General features: G+C 56.7%; 1 protein-coding gene and 1 non-coding gene across 2 annotated transcripts in view; both read left to right on the top strand.

Annotated features, from left to right (window-relative positions):
* LTBP2 (latent transforming growth factor beta binding protein 2) overlaps nt 1–13,983 on the top strand; it is a 90,837-nt gene that overhangs the window by 17,134 nt on the left and 59,720 nt on the right. The window contains 1 exon segment of the mRNA XM_036012167.1: nt 3,501–3,747. Coding sequence (XP_035868060.1) covers nt 3,501–3,747 — 247 coding nt within the window.
* On the top strand, nt 8,035–8,138 carry LOC114493738. Its single transcript, XR_003684338.1, has one exon. It is a non-coding gene; the product is annotated as a small nucleolar RNA U13 (small nucleolar RNA).

Below are 13,983 nucleotides of genomic sequence, written 5' to 3'. Positions count from 1 at the left end.
CACATGCCTAATCCCCAGTGAGGAAGAGAGCGCCAGGGAGTGTGCAGGAGCCCAGATCATGAATGGCCAAGGACTGGCATTGGCGAGGCTGGTAACAGCATCACCTTCTGGTTGTCTGAGGGAGCCGCTTCTAGCAGGGAGGGGCCTGGGTGTGTCCTCGATGGCTAAACACAGATATCCTGGCTTCGTGCTTGACAACCATTCACCAATATTCCATCAGATATGAACACCGCTGCACTGTGCTTCTGAACACTTTACCAATAGTCAATCAACAAACATTTGCTCAAGCCGTGTCCTCCATTCCAGGGTGATCGTGTGAGGCACAGTCTCTGTTCTTGAGGGAAACTGGGAGGAATGAGGCTCTAAAAGTGAAACATAAAGACTTTGCGTGCCGCCATGCTGGAATTTCCTCTTGAAATCCCCACCCCGCTGCACAGAGCCGTCCCTGCTGGTCCCTCGGCGTTTCCGTCCTGGCTTCATCCAGCCGCCACTGACGTTGGCCGCCCCGAGGTGGCTGATCTCCTCCCAGACACTTCCGTTTTGAGATCGGCGCTCATTTGACAGAGGAATGCCTTGCTTCAGTCTCCTTTAAACAGAAGGACATGTGACCGCTCTTGCCCGCCTCCTGCCCAAGGGGTCCCAGACTTTTGGATTTCATGCACCAGTAAAAGATCCAAAAACATTCTCGGCACCAAAGAGCAGTGGCCGCTCTTCCCTTTTGCCAAGTGAGGATGCTAGAAAAACAGACCACCCTTTGCCATCACCTGCCATTACAGAAGGACATTTTAACACCAAAAAAGTAGAAAAGATGTAACTTCAAAATAAGACAGCTTTAAAATGGGCAGCGCATAACGATAAACTCAGGAAACGGTTTCTATCTCCCTTCGTTTTATTGCAGACCAGGAAAAACTGTCACAAGAATGCACCCTTCCACAGACAGGTGCTTGGGGCCGCCATCGGGGGCCCTTTGGGGGTGATGTGGGGGGAATGGAGAGGGAGGAGCGGAGTCTGTGCTCCAGCCCCATACATGATGCGAGGCGAGGCTCCAAACAAAGCTGAAGTGTTTGTTCGGTGAGGAAGTCAGTTCCTGCTTGAGGCTTAGGAACACCACACGGAGCGGATGCAAATGAAGTCCGCCAGGGCTGGCTCAGCACCTCCGACAACCTGACACTGGTTGGAAGGCCTTTCTTAGAAGCTCTGATCCAGAAAGGTTATCTTCCCAAGTAGGGTTTTGTCCGCCAACAAATCTGGCTGGCTTGGAAACCTTTTAGAATTTTTATTTGCCACAACGTATACATAGTCGCATGCCATTTTTTATAGCTTCCCCCCCTAACTACCCATTTTCCATGAGTTGTTCATTGTACCAACCGAGGCTTGCCAACCCTGGTCTGCTCCGAGGACCTCATGCCCTGAGTGGTGAGGGGCTCCTGTGGTTATGAGAAACCCACCACTGGGCGGAGCTCCCTCCACGCAGAGACCCGTCTTGTCGTCTTTGCGCCCCCAGCACCCAGTAGGACCAAGAGAGGGTGCTTACTAAATGTTGGAAGAGTGAATTAGCAAGTGAGGCAGAACCGGAAGTAAGCGAGTCACAGCTGGGAGACACGGATCTGGGGCCGTGGGTTTAGAGAGCGGGAGACGCTGCTAAAGTCACCCACGGGCCGTCCTCAGAGCCCGGGAGGGGAAGGGTGGAAGCTAGCCTGGTTTCGAGAGGCCGTGTGAGCGGCAAGGACCACCCACCCACGGGAGGAAGCAACACCCAGACGGGTCGGCCGCTGCACGGCTCTCACCCAGGGCCGGGCTGCGGGTCTCCGCCAGCAGAGAGGCGTGGCTCCGAGGGACCGGGAGTGATGCGGGCTCTGCGGTCCGCCTGGAAGCCACTCAGGCCTTCCCTTTCTACGCCCTCCCTCGAGTAAACCAGAGCAGAGACCAGGCCTGGGCGTGCCTCCTTCCCCAGGGATTGCTGGCCCTGGTCTGGCTGCGGAGCTGGTCTCTGGCGGTGGTGACCCGGCCCTGGTGGGTCCTCCGGTGGAGGCGGCGAACCTGGCCTCAGCTTTCCTCGCTGACTGCTCTCCCGCTCTGTCACAGACCCCAGCCTCCCTGCACCGCTGACGACCTCTCGAACACTCCGTGTTCCTGCCAGCCCCTGGCGCTTTGCACCTGCCTGTCCCTGTGCCTGAAAGCGTCTGCCTGCGCCTATGCACCAAGCACAGCCTCTCACCCTTCAGGGAGGCCCGCCCTCGAGAGCGCCTGATTGGGCACAGACCACCGTGTCGCCGGTGATGCTGCCTGAAACAGCCTTGTTTTCTTGTTTCTCATTGTTCCCTTGTTCTTTATGGGTCTCCCTCACTCCCTCACTCAACTGCCAGCTCTGTGTGGGCAAAGGCTCTGTCCCCCATGCCTAGCACAGAGGAGGGGCTCAGCCAGTGTTTATGGAATGAGTGAATGAGTGACGGGTGGAGGAGACATTGAGTTAGAGGGTTCGGCGTGAGCCTGACTGTGCTCTCCTGGGTTCCCACCTGTTCCCCAGGGGAGGTCCTGGGAGAGGGGGACAGGGCCCCACACTCTGGTGCGTGTGCCTGCAGGGGACTCTCCCTTGGCTGCTGGTCACTAGAGGTAACTCCAATGTTGCAAGATGATGAAGGGCAGTGAGGAGAGAAGAAGTCATGGCCCCCGTGGCCGGTGGCTGCTGCATACTGCCAGCTTGGAGGAAGGGGTCCTGTTCAGCCCCCCTTTACCCCCAGGCTGGACCCAGGGCCCAGGGGCAGGATCCTCCCAGCTTCCAGTCAGGAGTTCCACCACCGGTGAAGGTGGGCGGGAGCTTCTGAGCAGATGCTCTCAAAAGAGGAAGAAGAGGACAGACTGTCATGCTGAAGATGCCTTTGAGAGGCCCCTAGGATCGCCCAGCCTCCTGAGCCCACCTCACGTGACTCATGAGGAAACTGAGACTCCGTGAGGTCAAGGTCGCATGACTCATGGGAGATAGCAACCCCCCCAACAACTCAAACCCCTGATTTGAGGCTAGTGTTGAGCCCTTTCCCACTAACGAGACCCATTTATCATTCATTCATTTATTCCTCATTTACTGAGAACTTACTCTGTGGCAGTCTCTGTTCCAAGTTCTGGAGCTCCAGGCGTGAACAAAATAAAACATCTGAACGTCTGCCCTCCTGGGGCTTCCAGTCTGGCACAGAGACAGACCACAGAAAGTGGACTCCTAAGTGAGTGGCACGGTATCAGGAGGCTCTGCTGGAGGTGGCGGTGTGAGTGGCTCCACACCCCCAGTCATTCAGCCTCTGGTTGTCCAACAACGATAAGAGGCAAGCCTCACCCTGAGGCCTGCGGGTGGAGGGACAAGAGCAACGGGGCCAGGGAGCCTTCGGAGCCAGCAGCTGGCTTCCTGCTTGAGTGGAGGAGGCCAGGCAGCACAAGGCAGGGGCCCTTCTGACAGGTGGGTGCCGGCCGCTCGGCCCCTGCCCTCACCCCTCCCCCTGTCTCCCTAGCCGTGTGCCAGCCGCCGTGCCAGAACAGGGGCTCCTGCAGCCGGCCCCAGCTCTGCGTGTGCCGTTCGGGCTTCCGCGGAGCCCGCTGTGAGGAGGTCATCCCCGAGGAGGAATTTGACCCCCAGAACTCCAGGCCAGCCCCCCGACGCTCAGCCGAGGGCTCCCCCAACTTGCGCAGGAGCAGCCCGACCCGAGAAGACACAGCGGCCAGACCACAGCCAGTGACACCACAGCCGCCACCGGCCAGGTAAGTCCCCTCCTCGGGGGAACGTGGGGCCCGGGGCTTATTCCTTAGGACCACTTGGGGAAGATCTTGGAGAAAGCCAGAGTTGTCCTTCCTTCCCTCCGCCCACTGTTACCCCCTTTCCCCGCCCCCACAGGAGGTGTGGAGAGGAGAGCAGGTGAGCAGGTGTTGGGGTTGGCATAGGCTCTGCCAGGCTGGGGCGGGCAGGGGAGGCGGGAGGTGTCCCTAGGACAAGGCTCTCTCTCTTTTTTAAATCTTCACCCGAGTTTATATTTATTGATTTTAGGGAGAGTAGAAGGGAGGGATGGAGGGAGAGAGAGAGGAGAACATCGATGTAAGAGAGAAACTTTGATCAGTTGCCTTCCATAGGCACTCCAACAGGGGATCGAACCCACAACCTAGGCACGTGCCCTCGCCAGGATCAAACCTGCAACATTTTGGTGTACAGGATGACGCTCCAACCCACTGAGCCACCTGGCCGGTGGGGCTAGGACCAGGCTCTCTTGTTTGCAGTCTCGGCATTGCCACTGGCTAGGTGGGTGGCCTTGGGCAACTTATCTCTCTGATTCCTCATCGGTGGGATGGGGTCAACAGTGATAACAATGACCATGGAATCGTTGTAAGGATTAAGTTAGTTAGCACAAGGAAAGTGCTCGGAACAGTGCCTGGCACACAGTGAACCCTTTAAAAACGTCTCTGCTTCTCCGTCTGTGGTCTCTGTGGTGCATGCAGGCAGCGCTCCTCTGGCAGAAAAACCCCCTTCGAGTCACTCACGCCCAGCGCTGACCTCTCTCCTTGGAGGGGAAGGGGAGGAGCACGTGGGGGAGGGAGGAGAAGAAAAAGGGGCGAAGGGAATGTTCACGGGCAGGATTCCCTGGCCTGCTTGCCAGCCAAACTGGCTAGACTTTCTCTAGCTCCGGACAGGAAACCTGAACTTTGTAAACTGGTCCGTTTCTAGAGAGCTGTGTTTCCTTTTGGTTTCTCAGGTTAGTTTTTCCATTCGCTTTCTACTTCGGAAGTTCTTTGTGAAATGTTGCCACCTTGTCTTGCTGAACTAAGGGAAAAAAAAGCATTTGCCCTTTCGGAGGCCGGGAGAACCAGGGAGAGAAGGCTGACTGTGAGGTCAGGCCTGCCCCACCCCCTGTCCCCCCAAAAGCTCAGGAGGGAAAAGAAAGGAGCCTGAGATGGTCCAGCCACTCTGAAGAGGGGGGCAGGCCAACCAGGGTCTTGGTTAGGTGGGGTTCCAGGGCCTGACCACCCAAACAGGTGGTTTCCAAAGGCAGCCAGAAGCAGATGAACTCAGGTCGAAGCCCAGGGAGCTCCAAGGTCAAAGCTAGAAGAGCCAAACCCTTGGGCCAAGGTCTGGGGATGCTGGTACAGACAGAGGGAGTGGCACAGCTAAGGGTCCAGGTGGACAACGCAGGGAACAGGTGGGCAGGGCTTGAGCCTGGTTCTGATTAGCCTCAGCTGTGGGTCCCAGCTGGTGGGAAGGCGCCTGGAGGAGCCCCAGTGAGGCCAGCTCCAGAGCTGGCCGGGGACAGGGTGGGAGCAGTCTGTCCAGCGGGGCTTTCCCCCTGCAGGCCATCTTTTGGCTTATGTGATTCATTCATTTATAACACCCTGATCTCATTGTGAGTGTCGGAGAGTGTTTGCTTGGCAGGTCATTCTGCCCTCCCTCCCTTGAGTCAGGGCTGACATCACCCGTCTTGCCAGCCCACCCTGCCTGCTCCTCACATTCTTCAAGGCCCATGCCTGCTTCCTCCAAACCTCCGCCCCCCAATCACTTCCGCCCAGCTGCCTGACTTCCTGCGGCACACACTCGGGGCGCATCCCCGCGGGTCTGTGGCCTGGAAGGCAGGGGCTCCATCTTAGCGCTCAGTCTGCGTTTGCACTCTGTCACTTGGTCCTGACCGAAGAGTGGGTGTTTCAACCCTCACCCCAGGCCTGGGACCGAGGTCGTGGCCCCTGTGCTGCTGAGGGTGCAGGAGGAGGTGAGGCGCCCTGCCTTCCTGTGTAGTACTGTCCACTCTGCCTTGGGGTGGTCTGTTTACTTGCTCACGGGACCGGGAGCTCCTGAGAGCAGGGACTGTGGCCCCTCTCTGTCCGTGACTGCGCCCCGGTACCTAACACTGCAGGTGCTCAATCAACAGAAGCCGAGTGAATAAATGCATGAGACTTGATGCTGGGGACTGGAAGATGCTGGGAAGAAAGGAGGACAAGCTAGGGGAGGGAGCCTTTGATCTCTGAGCCAAGTGTTGAACGAGCAGGAGGTGCTGGAAGGCAAAAAGCCGGGGTGAGGTCTGTGAGCCACAGCAGGCTGCCCTCCGAGCTTCCCAGGCGCCCTGGCCAGGGGCTACTGTGACGTTTTTAATGAGCTGCAGTCTCCAGGCCGCCCAGTCCTCCCTCTGCCCTGGGACCTCAGTGCCATGAAGTCTGGGAAAGTCCGAGTGGCCCGCCATCAGCCCAGCTGTGTTTTGCTTTGGGAGACCAAACCCTGCTTGCCTTGTGATGTCAGACGTTTCCTGTGAGCTTGGCCAGGTTTCCCAAGCAGCGCTTGCCTCTGTCCTGACGGCAGCTTGGACAAGCCCTTGGTGTCCAGCTACAGGGAGTGGCATGGCTCAGGGGCATTCTAGGAGCAAGAGAGGGCCACAAAATGTCCAAGAAGGGGAGACACCGCAGGGATTGGTGATGGCCAGAGGCCTCCTATAGGAGAGGATTACACGGAGGCGGAAAGACCTGTGGCCCAGAAGGAAGAAGAGAGGGAGGGGCCGGGAGAGTCTCAGGCAGCAGGCAGGACGCTCTGCCGAGAGCCAGACATGGAGCAATGTTGCCCAGCTGTGGGCTGGGCTGAGCACTCCTTCCAGGCCCCAGGCTGAGGCTTGTGCCCCAAGGCTGGGCCAAGGGCCTGCCCACCTGAAGAGCAAGGGCCAAGCAGCTGGGGAAGGGCCTTGAGAGACTGCGGAAGGAGGTGGTTACAGCAACCCGAGACCAGCAGGCCTTAGAAACCAGTCACAACACCTGATCGCTGTCAGTGGTCTGGTTCTCTTTGCCCTGGGGACATGAGTGGACAGAAGACGGTGGCAAAGAGCAGACCAGGGTGCACGCATGTGATTGTACATGCGTGTGCACACATGTGTGTTTGTGTACGCAGATCTGCTCTGGGGGGATGTCGGAGCCCAGGCCCAGCCTCAGGGAAGGTGTGACTGGCAGACGCAGCAGCAGAAGCACCAGTGGTGGCTTTGTCCAGCTTGGTTGCTCCACCAGGACCTGTCTCATTGGCTTTATGGCAGATGGTGTCAAGGGCAGGTGTCACGACATTGGTCAGAGTGGGAGGGGCTTCCACTGGGTGTGCTCGTGGGTCTGACCTGTGGACTTAGAGGCTGGCCCCTGGGGACACCTAGGCATGCTTGCTCAGTACTCAGGAAACAGGGGCCTAGAAGGCCGTGCTGAGCACGGCAAGCAGGGATGGTGGGGAGGTATCTGGAAGATGTGGACCCCATGGTGGTGGCTCTCCGTGGGCTGTGGCTCTCCATGGGCTGCGCCCCCAGCAGGCAGCTCTTCTCTGCACACCTCATCTCGTTATACCTCCTGTATTAGTTTCCTATGGCTGGGATAACAAATTGCCACACATTTAGCAGCTTAAAACAATGCAAACTATTATCCCCCAGTCCTGCAGGTCAGACCTCTTCCATGGGTCTGGCCAGGCTAAAGCCGAGGTGTCACAGGGCTGAGCTCCTGGAGGCTCTGGGGGAGAGCCCGCTTCCTTGCTCGTTCGGGCTGTTGGCAGGACCCAGCTCCGTGCAGTCGTAGGACCGGGGTCCCGTTTCTTTGTGGTGACTCCCAGAAGCTGCCCACGTTCCTCGTCTTTGGCCACCTTCCTGTCTTCAAAGCCAGCAATGGCAGGTGCACTCTTCACGTTTCGAATCCCGTCTGCTTCCCTCTTTGGCTGAATCTGTCTCGCTGACTCTTTTTGCTTTCCCCACTTCTAAGGGCCCCTGTGGTCACATGGGGCCCACCGGGACAACCCAGGACACTCTCCCCGTCTTAATGGCAGCTGATTAGCAACCTCAGTTCCATCAGCAATCTTGATCTCCCCTGGCCATTTAATGTAGCATGTCCAAAGGCATAACATCACGGGGACAGAGATCGTGGGGGCCGGCCACACCCCAGCCCACTGCAGCTGGTTCCCACTGGGAGCCTCCGTCGTCCAGGGCTTGCCGCCGGGGTGGACCTGGCTCCTTCCCAGAGGGAGATGCCTCCCGTTTTCCTGTTATTTAGTATCGTGTTGCCACCCTTTGGTAGTTCATGAGTGTGATGACTGGGTGTTTACGCTCTCGTGTGACGTGTGCCTCCCACAGACCTCTTTACGGCATCGGCACCTGACCCTTCTGACATGAACGCGGCAGAAAAATAGATAATAGCGTAAACCTCCAACTTGAGAGTCCCCTGCTTTGGCTCACTTTTTATTTCCACACTACTTTTTATTTACGCTTTCTAACACGACATATCACTTACTTGCTACGTTGATTGTTGATTGTCTGTTTTTCCCCAAATACGGTGTGAGCTCCTCAAGGGCCGAGCTCTTCATTTTGTTTTGTTCGGATGTATCCCTAGCTCCCAGAACGGTTCCTAACAGACAGGGAGCTTCAATAAACAGCTACCGAAGGAACATCCCTGCCACGATGTATCAGTCCCCTGTTGCCTCCAGGAGCAAAAACCGTGGCCTCGGGCCATTCCCTTCCCAGCTTGTGCTCCACCCCTCCCCCAGCCTGCAGTTGAGCAGGAAGGGGCTCTCCCAATGCTCCCAACAGGGGGGAACCTGCCCAGCCTGTGCCCCTTGGCCGCAGGGGTCTGGAGCGAGGGCAGGCTGAGGGCCATACTTCTCTCCTAAGGGTGACTGCCGGCAGCCAGAGCAGGACTTAGCAAACCCTCAGGGGAGCGGGGAGTCTGCTGTGGGGCCGTGTCAGCTGTGAAGGTGTCTCTTCCCAGCTTCTTCCATCTCGTGGCCCTCAGAGGAGTCCCATGAACCCTTCCCTGGGGCTGTGGGTTTGGAACAGGGAGCGCTCAGAGGAGAGCAGTCGGAGGGAGATACTCCCTCACGGGCCTCCAGCCAGAACAAATGGAAAGGGCTTTGTTGTCCCAAGTCTGAAGTCGCAGGAGCCCTGCCGCTGCTTTTGAAAGAGTAGAAGAGACTAGTGTCTCAGCTGCAACCTGCCGTCACTGCCCACAGCCCCCCCCACCCCCGGCTGCTTGCAGAGTGTGCTGGAGGTGCAGGTGGGCCACACCGGGGTTTGTGCACGGTCCCCTGGCACTCAGCCCCTGCCCAGCAGAGACTACTGGGAGTAACCGGTGGGCAGATCCGAAGCACTCAGCTCCTGCCAGGGAGGGGAGGGAGGCAGGCTGTTCTGTGCAGGGGCCTTCCAGTCACCGGGCACGACACCAGGAGAGGGCTGTCGCTTTACAGACTCGACCGGCAGACGCCCCAGGAACCGTGTCGTGCGCAGCCTGGGCAGCTGCCTGTGGTGACCCTGGCCCTTGCTTCTTCCCGGAGGGAGGTGGCTCCATTTCTCCCACAGAGCATGTTGCTCCAAGGCCGTCCTCTCCAGCTGGGTTTAGCTGCGGAGGCCCCTTCCAGGTTCCTCTAAAAGGGAGGTGGGCCTCTGGAATCTTGCAGTGTTCATGTGCGCCTCTGCAACCCCCCAAATACCCGAGAGCCATGGGGCTCGGGGCCTGGGCAGGACCACAGCTGGCCTCAGGGGACCTGAGTGAATGACCAAAAGACACAGGCCGTGGGCAGATGCAGCTGGGCACCCAATCTGGCCACGTTTTGACTCGAGGCCTAGGGGTCCTGGCAGAGGTCATGAGGAAGGTGGGGGCTGTGCGCCTCTCTCTGTGCAGCAGGGCCTGCGAGCCCCTTCCTTCCACCCTGCTCTGCCAGCGCGCTCACCTCTGGGTTGGTGAAGATGCCAAGCTCAGGGGAGAGAGGGGCCCGGGGCCTTCTAACGCCTCTCTTGCTCCCCACGCAGAGCAAGTGGGCAGATGCCAGAGAAACGGCGTCTCCTTCCTGTGCGCTTCCTCCCTCACCTACTTAGGTTTGCAGGTGGCCATCTGGCCGCTGTGGCCTGACACAGCCCCCAGATCTCTGATGAAGACGGCACAACTCCCCTTTCCAGCATTTTCGCAGAGCTGAGGGTTACCCTTTGCTAGGTTAGGTGCCAGAGAGGGACTTCCTCCCGGCCCAGCCCTGGCCCCGGCCCTCGACAGCCTCTGAGATGTGAGCTGTTGGCCTCCCACCTGCACACCGCTGCCGCACAGTGATGGAGAGACTGCGAGCCTCTTCCTCTTCTAGCTCCCCTTCTTCATCATCACCATCCACAGGGGTCACCGGCCCCTGCTCTGTGCTTCGGGCACCATACTAGATGCGCTGCCCTCCTCTGTCCTCTCCTTTCCTCCCCCATGCCAAAGCGCCAGCTCAGTCACGTGCAGGACATGGATGTTGCCCTAAATGTCTTTTGGACAGTCACGTTAAGTCCAAGTAGGGCTCCTCCTGCCTCTGGGACCGGGGCAGGCACCCAGGACCCGGGGGACAGGGAAGCGTCCGGTGCTCACCACAGCGCTGACCCAGCCTCAGCCTGACGAGGCGCCTGGAACTGTGGCCGCAGTGGAGGGGGTTTGGGTCGGGACTGGGTGGACTAAGGTTATGGCTGAGGTGACATTCCATTCACAACAGGGTGGCAGTTCAGCTAACCCAAGTGTGGTATCAGAATGAGGTTTTAACCAGAGGGTTGGGTTCGAGTTTCGTCACAATGGAATTTGGGGATGTGTTCAAGGATGTGTGGCTTTTGAGTGTGGTAGGGTTGTTATTTTAACCTCCCATGTATGAGCATTATTTTTAAAATTTCATTGATTGATTGATTGGTTTTTAGAGATGGGGAGAGAGAGAAACATCTATTTGTTGTCCCACTCCTTTATGCACTTACTGGTTGCTTCTTGTATGTGCCCTGACCGGAGATCGAACCCGCAACCTTGGCACATCAGGATGACGTTCCAACCAACCAAGCTACCGGCCAGAGCCGTGAACATTGTTGGCTCCACTGGTCTCCTGCGCACAGCATGTCACAAGCACCACCTGCTCTGATACCGGGGACAGTACGGCCCGGTGGTTAAGGGCGTGGGTCATGTACAGCCTCCTCCCCTGATTCTGTTGCTCGCTAGAGGTTTGATTCTACATGAGTTTCTTCACTTCCCTGAGTCTCAGTATGAATCAATGATGCCAGCGCTGGCCAGCATAAAGTAAAGTACAGGGTTGCAGTCAGAATAAAATTTTAAAAAGTGGGTAAACCACATAGCTAAGTGCTCAACGCCTGATAGCTGACACTCTTCCTTATGGGCATCAGTCAGAGTTCTGCAGGAAACAGGGGCACACTCAGTGGGGACAGTTCACTAAAGGTCTACCTGCAGGGGCACAGGCAGGGCTGGGGGGAACAACAAAGGATGTGGGCGCCCGGGGGGGACGGTATAGGAAAGCCCTTACCCAACCCTCCAGGTCTAAGGGAACAGGAACCGGGGCTTACTGGAACCGGAGCAGCCATAGGAGAGGCCAGAGCAAGCCTGTGGCCTCTGGCAGAGGAACACAGCCACCGCCCGCCCGCAGCAGCCTGTCAAGTGAGACCTGGGAGGGTCAATGCCTCTGCCTCTGGCCAGGTCCCACGTGGGCCAGGGGGCAGATGGAAGGTCTCCAGCACATGGACCAGTCCCCAGTGACCCTGTGAGGAGGCTACTCCTCTTGCTGCCTGCTGCATGATGAGGAATCCGAGGCAGGGTGATTCCAGCCCACCTCTGCTTGCAAGTCCGTGCTCACAGCCATCTGCTAACGAGCCCCTGCAGCAGGTGGGCTCGGGCGAACCCGCAGGCCCCGTGTGGGAGCTGCAGAGGACTGGGGCCGGCCTGCCACCCCCCACCTTTCTCGGGAGACTACCGAAACTCAGCCAGAGGCTGGAGCAGCATTCTCCAGGGCAGTGCGTGGGGAGCATGGGGAGCTGGTTGGGTCGTTAAAAGGTTAACGTCCACAGTTTCCAGCACCCAGCTTAAAAAAATAGAAACAACAAACATTTCAAGCGTGTGGCTACACTTATAGCATTTAACTGACCTAATCCTCCAGGATTTTTGTTTGCAAGGAAAGAGTTAGGGAGAGATGAAGCAAGAAGGAAATGGAAAGATAGTTAATACTCTTGCTCAGATGCCCCAGGGAATGTCCTCCCCATCCGGCTGCTTCGTGCAGACTGTGGCTGCTCGGTAAATGCCACCCTCGGGGTTGGAGGGGTGTGCGCATGGTGGGGGGGGGGGGGGGGACGTGGGGCGTGGGCGGAAAGCCCTGCTGAGAGATCAGGCCTCAAAAATCATAACGCAGGTTTTTCAGGTCCTGAGAATTTTCCTTTTGAGCTCATGGTTTTCGAGTGTGTGTCAGGTTTCACCCCTTGTCCACACTGTAGAGGAAGTTTTGGATTTATGGGTCCAGTAGTTTTTCCAGGTACGTGACGTTTAAATCCGCCACCACTTGACTAATTTGCCGCTGTCAGAAAAGGGTGCTGTCAGCTTCCCAGGTAAAAATTCCTTTACCAAAGTCAAGGGCATCGAAGTGGTGCAGCCGGCCCCCTCCCATATCTGCGGGTTCCACACCTGCATGTTCAAGGAACCGCAGGTGGAAGCCATTCAGAAAAAATGAGTTAAGTTGTCACTGACACGTACTATATAGTTAGGCCTGCGAGTCTGTATGGAACATGTACAGACTTTGGTTCTTGTCACCACTCCCTAAACAATATACAGCATAGCAACCATTCGCATAGCATGTGCATGTATCAGGTATTGTAAGTAATAGAGAGGCTATTTAAAGCATGTGAGAGAATACGCATAGGTTACGTCGCGCTTCCGGTGTGTGCGAGGAGGGGTGGGTCCTGCAGCCAGTCCCCCACGAATACGGAGGGAGGATTGTAACAGGAATGAGAAGGGGACTCCAAAGAGTACATTTGTTTCCACTTGTGGAACCCAGACAATGTGTCGGAGGTCCTCCCCATCCTCCCCCATCACCAGCCACCTGTGTGCACAACCCCCACCTCTGGGTGGGGCTGAGGAGGAAGACTTGAGTCTTGCAGGATGATTTCCCAGAAAAGGATTCGAAAAGGAAAATGGGTTAAATACAAAGTCATCTGATCACCAGGGTTGTAAGAGTGGCTGCTTAGGACCCAGAGGGGTATGTGTGCTCATCTTTCTGTCTGTCTGTCTGTCTGCAGATGACATAGTAAAGATTGCTAAATGATTTCCAATAACAAAATGTGAAAACACATAGTTGCTTTGAGAGCCGCATAGCTGTGGTTTTGTGTCTGTGATTCATGGTGGAAGTGAGTAGTTGCGACAGGCATTTTGTGGGGGTTTTTTTCTTCTTTTTTTTTTTCTCCTAAAAAAATATTGTGGAAGGTCTAAAATTCAAGGAAGCCCAGTGCTTTTTGAAAAGAAAAATCCCCGTTCCTTGCAAAATGAAGATTGCAAATCAAAACCTCTGGGGCCGCCACATTTCTGCCTTGGTCACCGACACTGCGTTTCCCCGCCCCCGTCTCACTCCCCACCTGCTCCTACCGTGTCCACCCGCAGGTACACCCCGTGGAGGTGAGGGGTTCCGTGAGAGGCCTGCAAGGGAACCTGGTGCTGGGAGGAAGAAGGGGTGTCTTCTTGAAACCCTGCCAAGCCACACTCTTGGGAAATAAACTGACTGCACATTTCTTTGTTTCTTTGAAGATCTTGGGTCAAGGTCAGAGCCCCTACAGCGAGCGGGCTGAAGTGCGTGTGGAAGGAATTGTGAAATTATTGTGTCTTATAGTTAGCTACCTCTGGGTTCGAATCCCAGCTCTAACGCTTCACAGCTGTGCTGCCTGGAGCGAGTGCATGAACCTCACGAGCCTCAGTTTTCTCATCTGTAAGACGGGGTGACATCCCTGCCTTACAGAACTGTCGGGAGGATTACTAACAGATATGCATGCAAATACGTCTGAAACCTTTTGGATGTTCTATGGATGGCACCCACTCTTACTGGTCCCTAGACTTGAGGTTATCTGAGCCTTTTGTTTCCATCAGAAAAGTAGCAGTGGTAGAGACACTTCGAGTTTACCCAGACCCCTTGAAAGTGTTTCTGGCCCTGGCAAGGTTTCCTGTCACGGCCAAGGGTGAATGAACACCGGGCTGGGG

Source organism: Phyllostomus discolor, chromosome 1 (genome assembly GCF_004126475.2).
Source record: "Phyllostomus discolor isolate MPI-MPIP mPhyDis1 chromosome 1, mPhyDis1.pri.v3, whole genome shotgun sequence".
Taxonomy (NCBI): domain Eukaryota; kingdom Metazoa; phylum Chordata; class Mammalia; order Chiroptera; family Phyllostomidae; genus Phyllostomus; species Phyllostomus discolor.
This window is presented reverse-complemented; position numbering and strand designations above follow the sequence as displayed.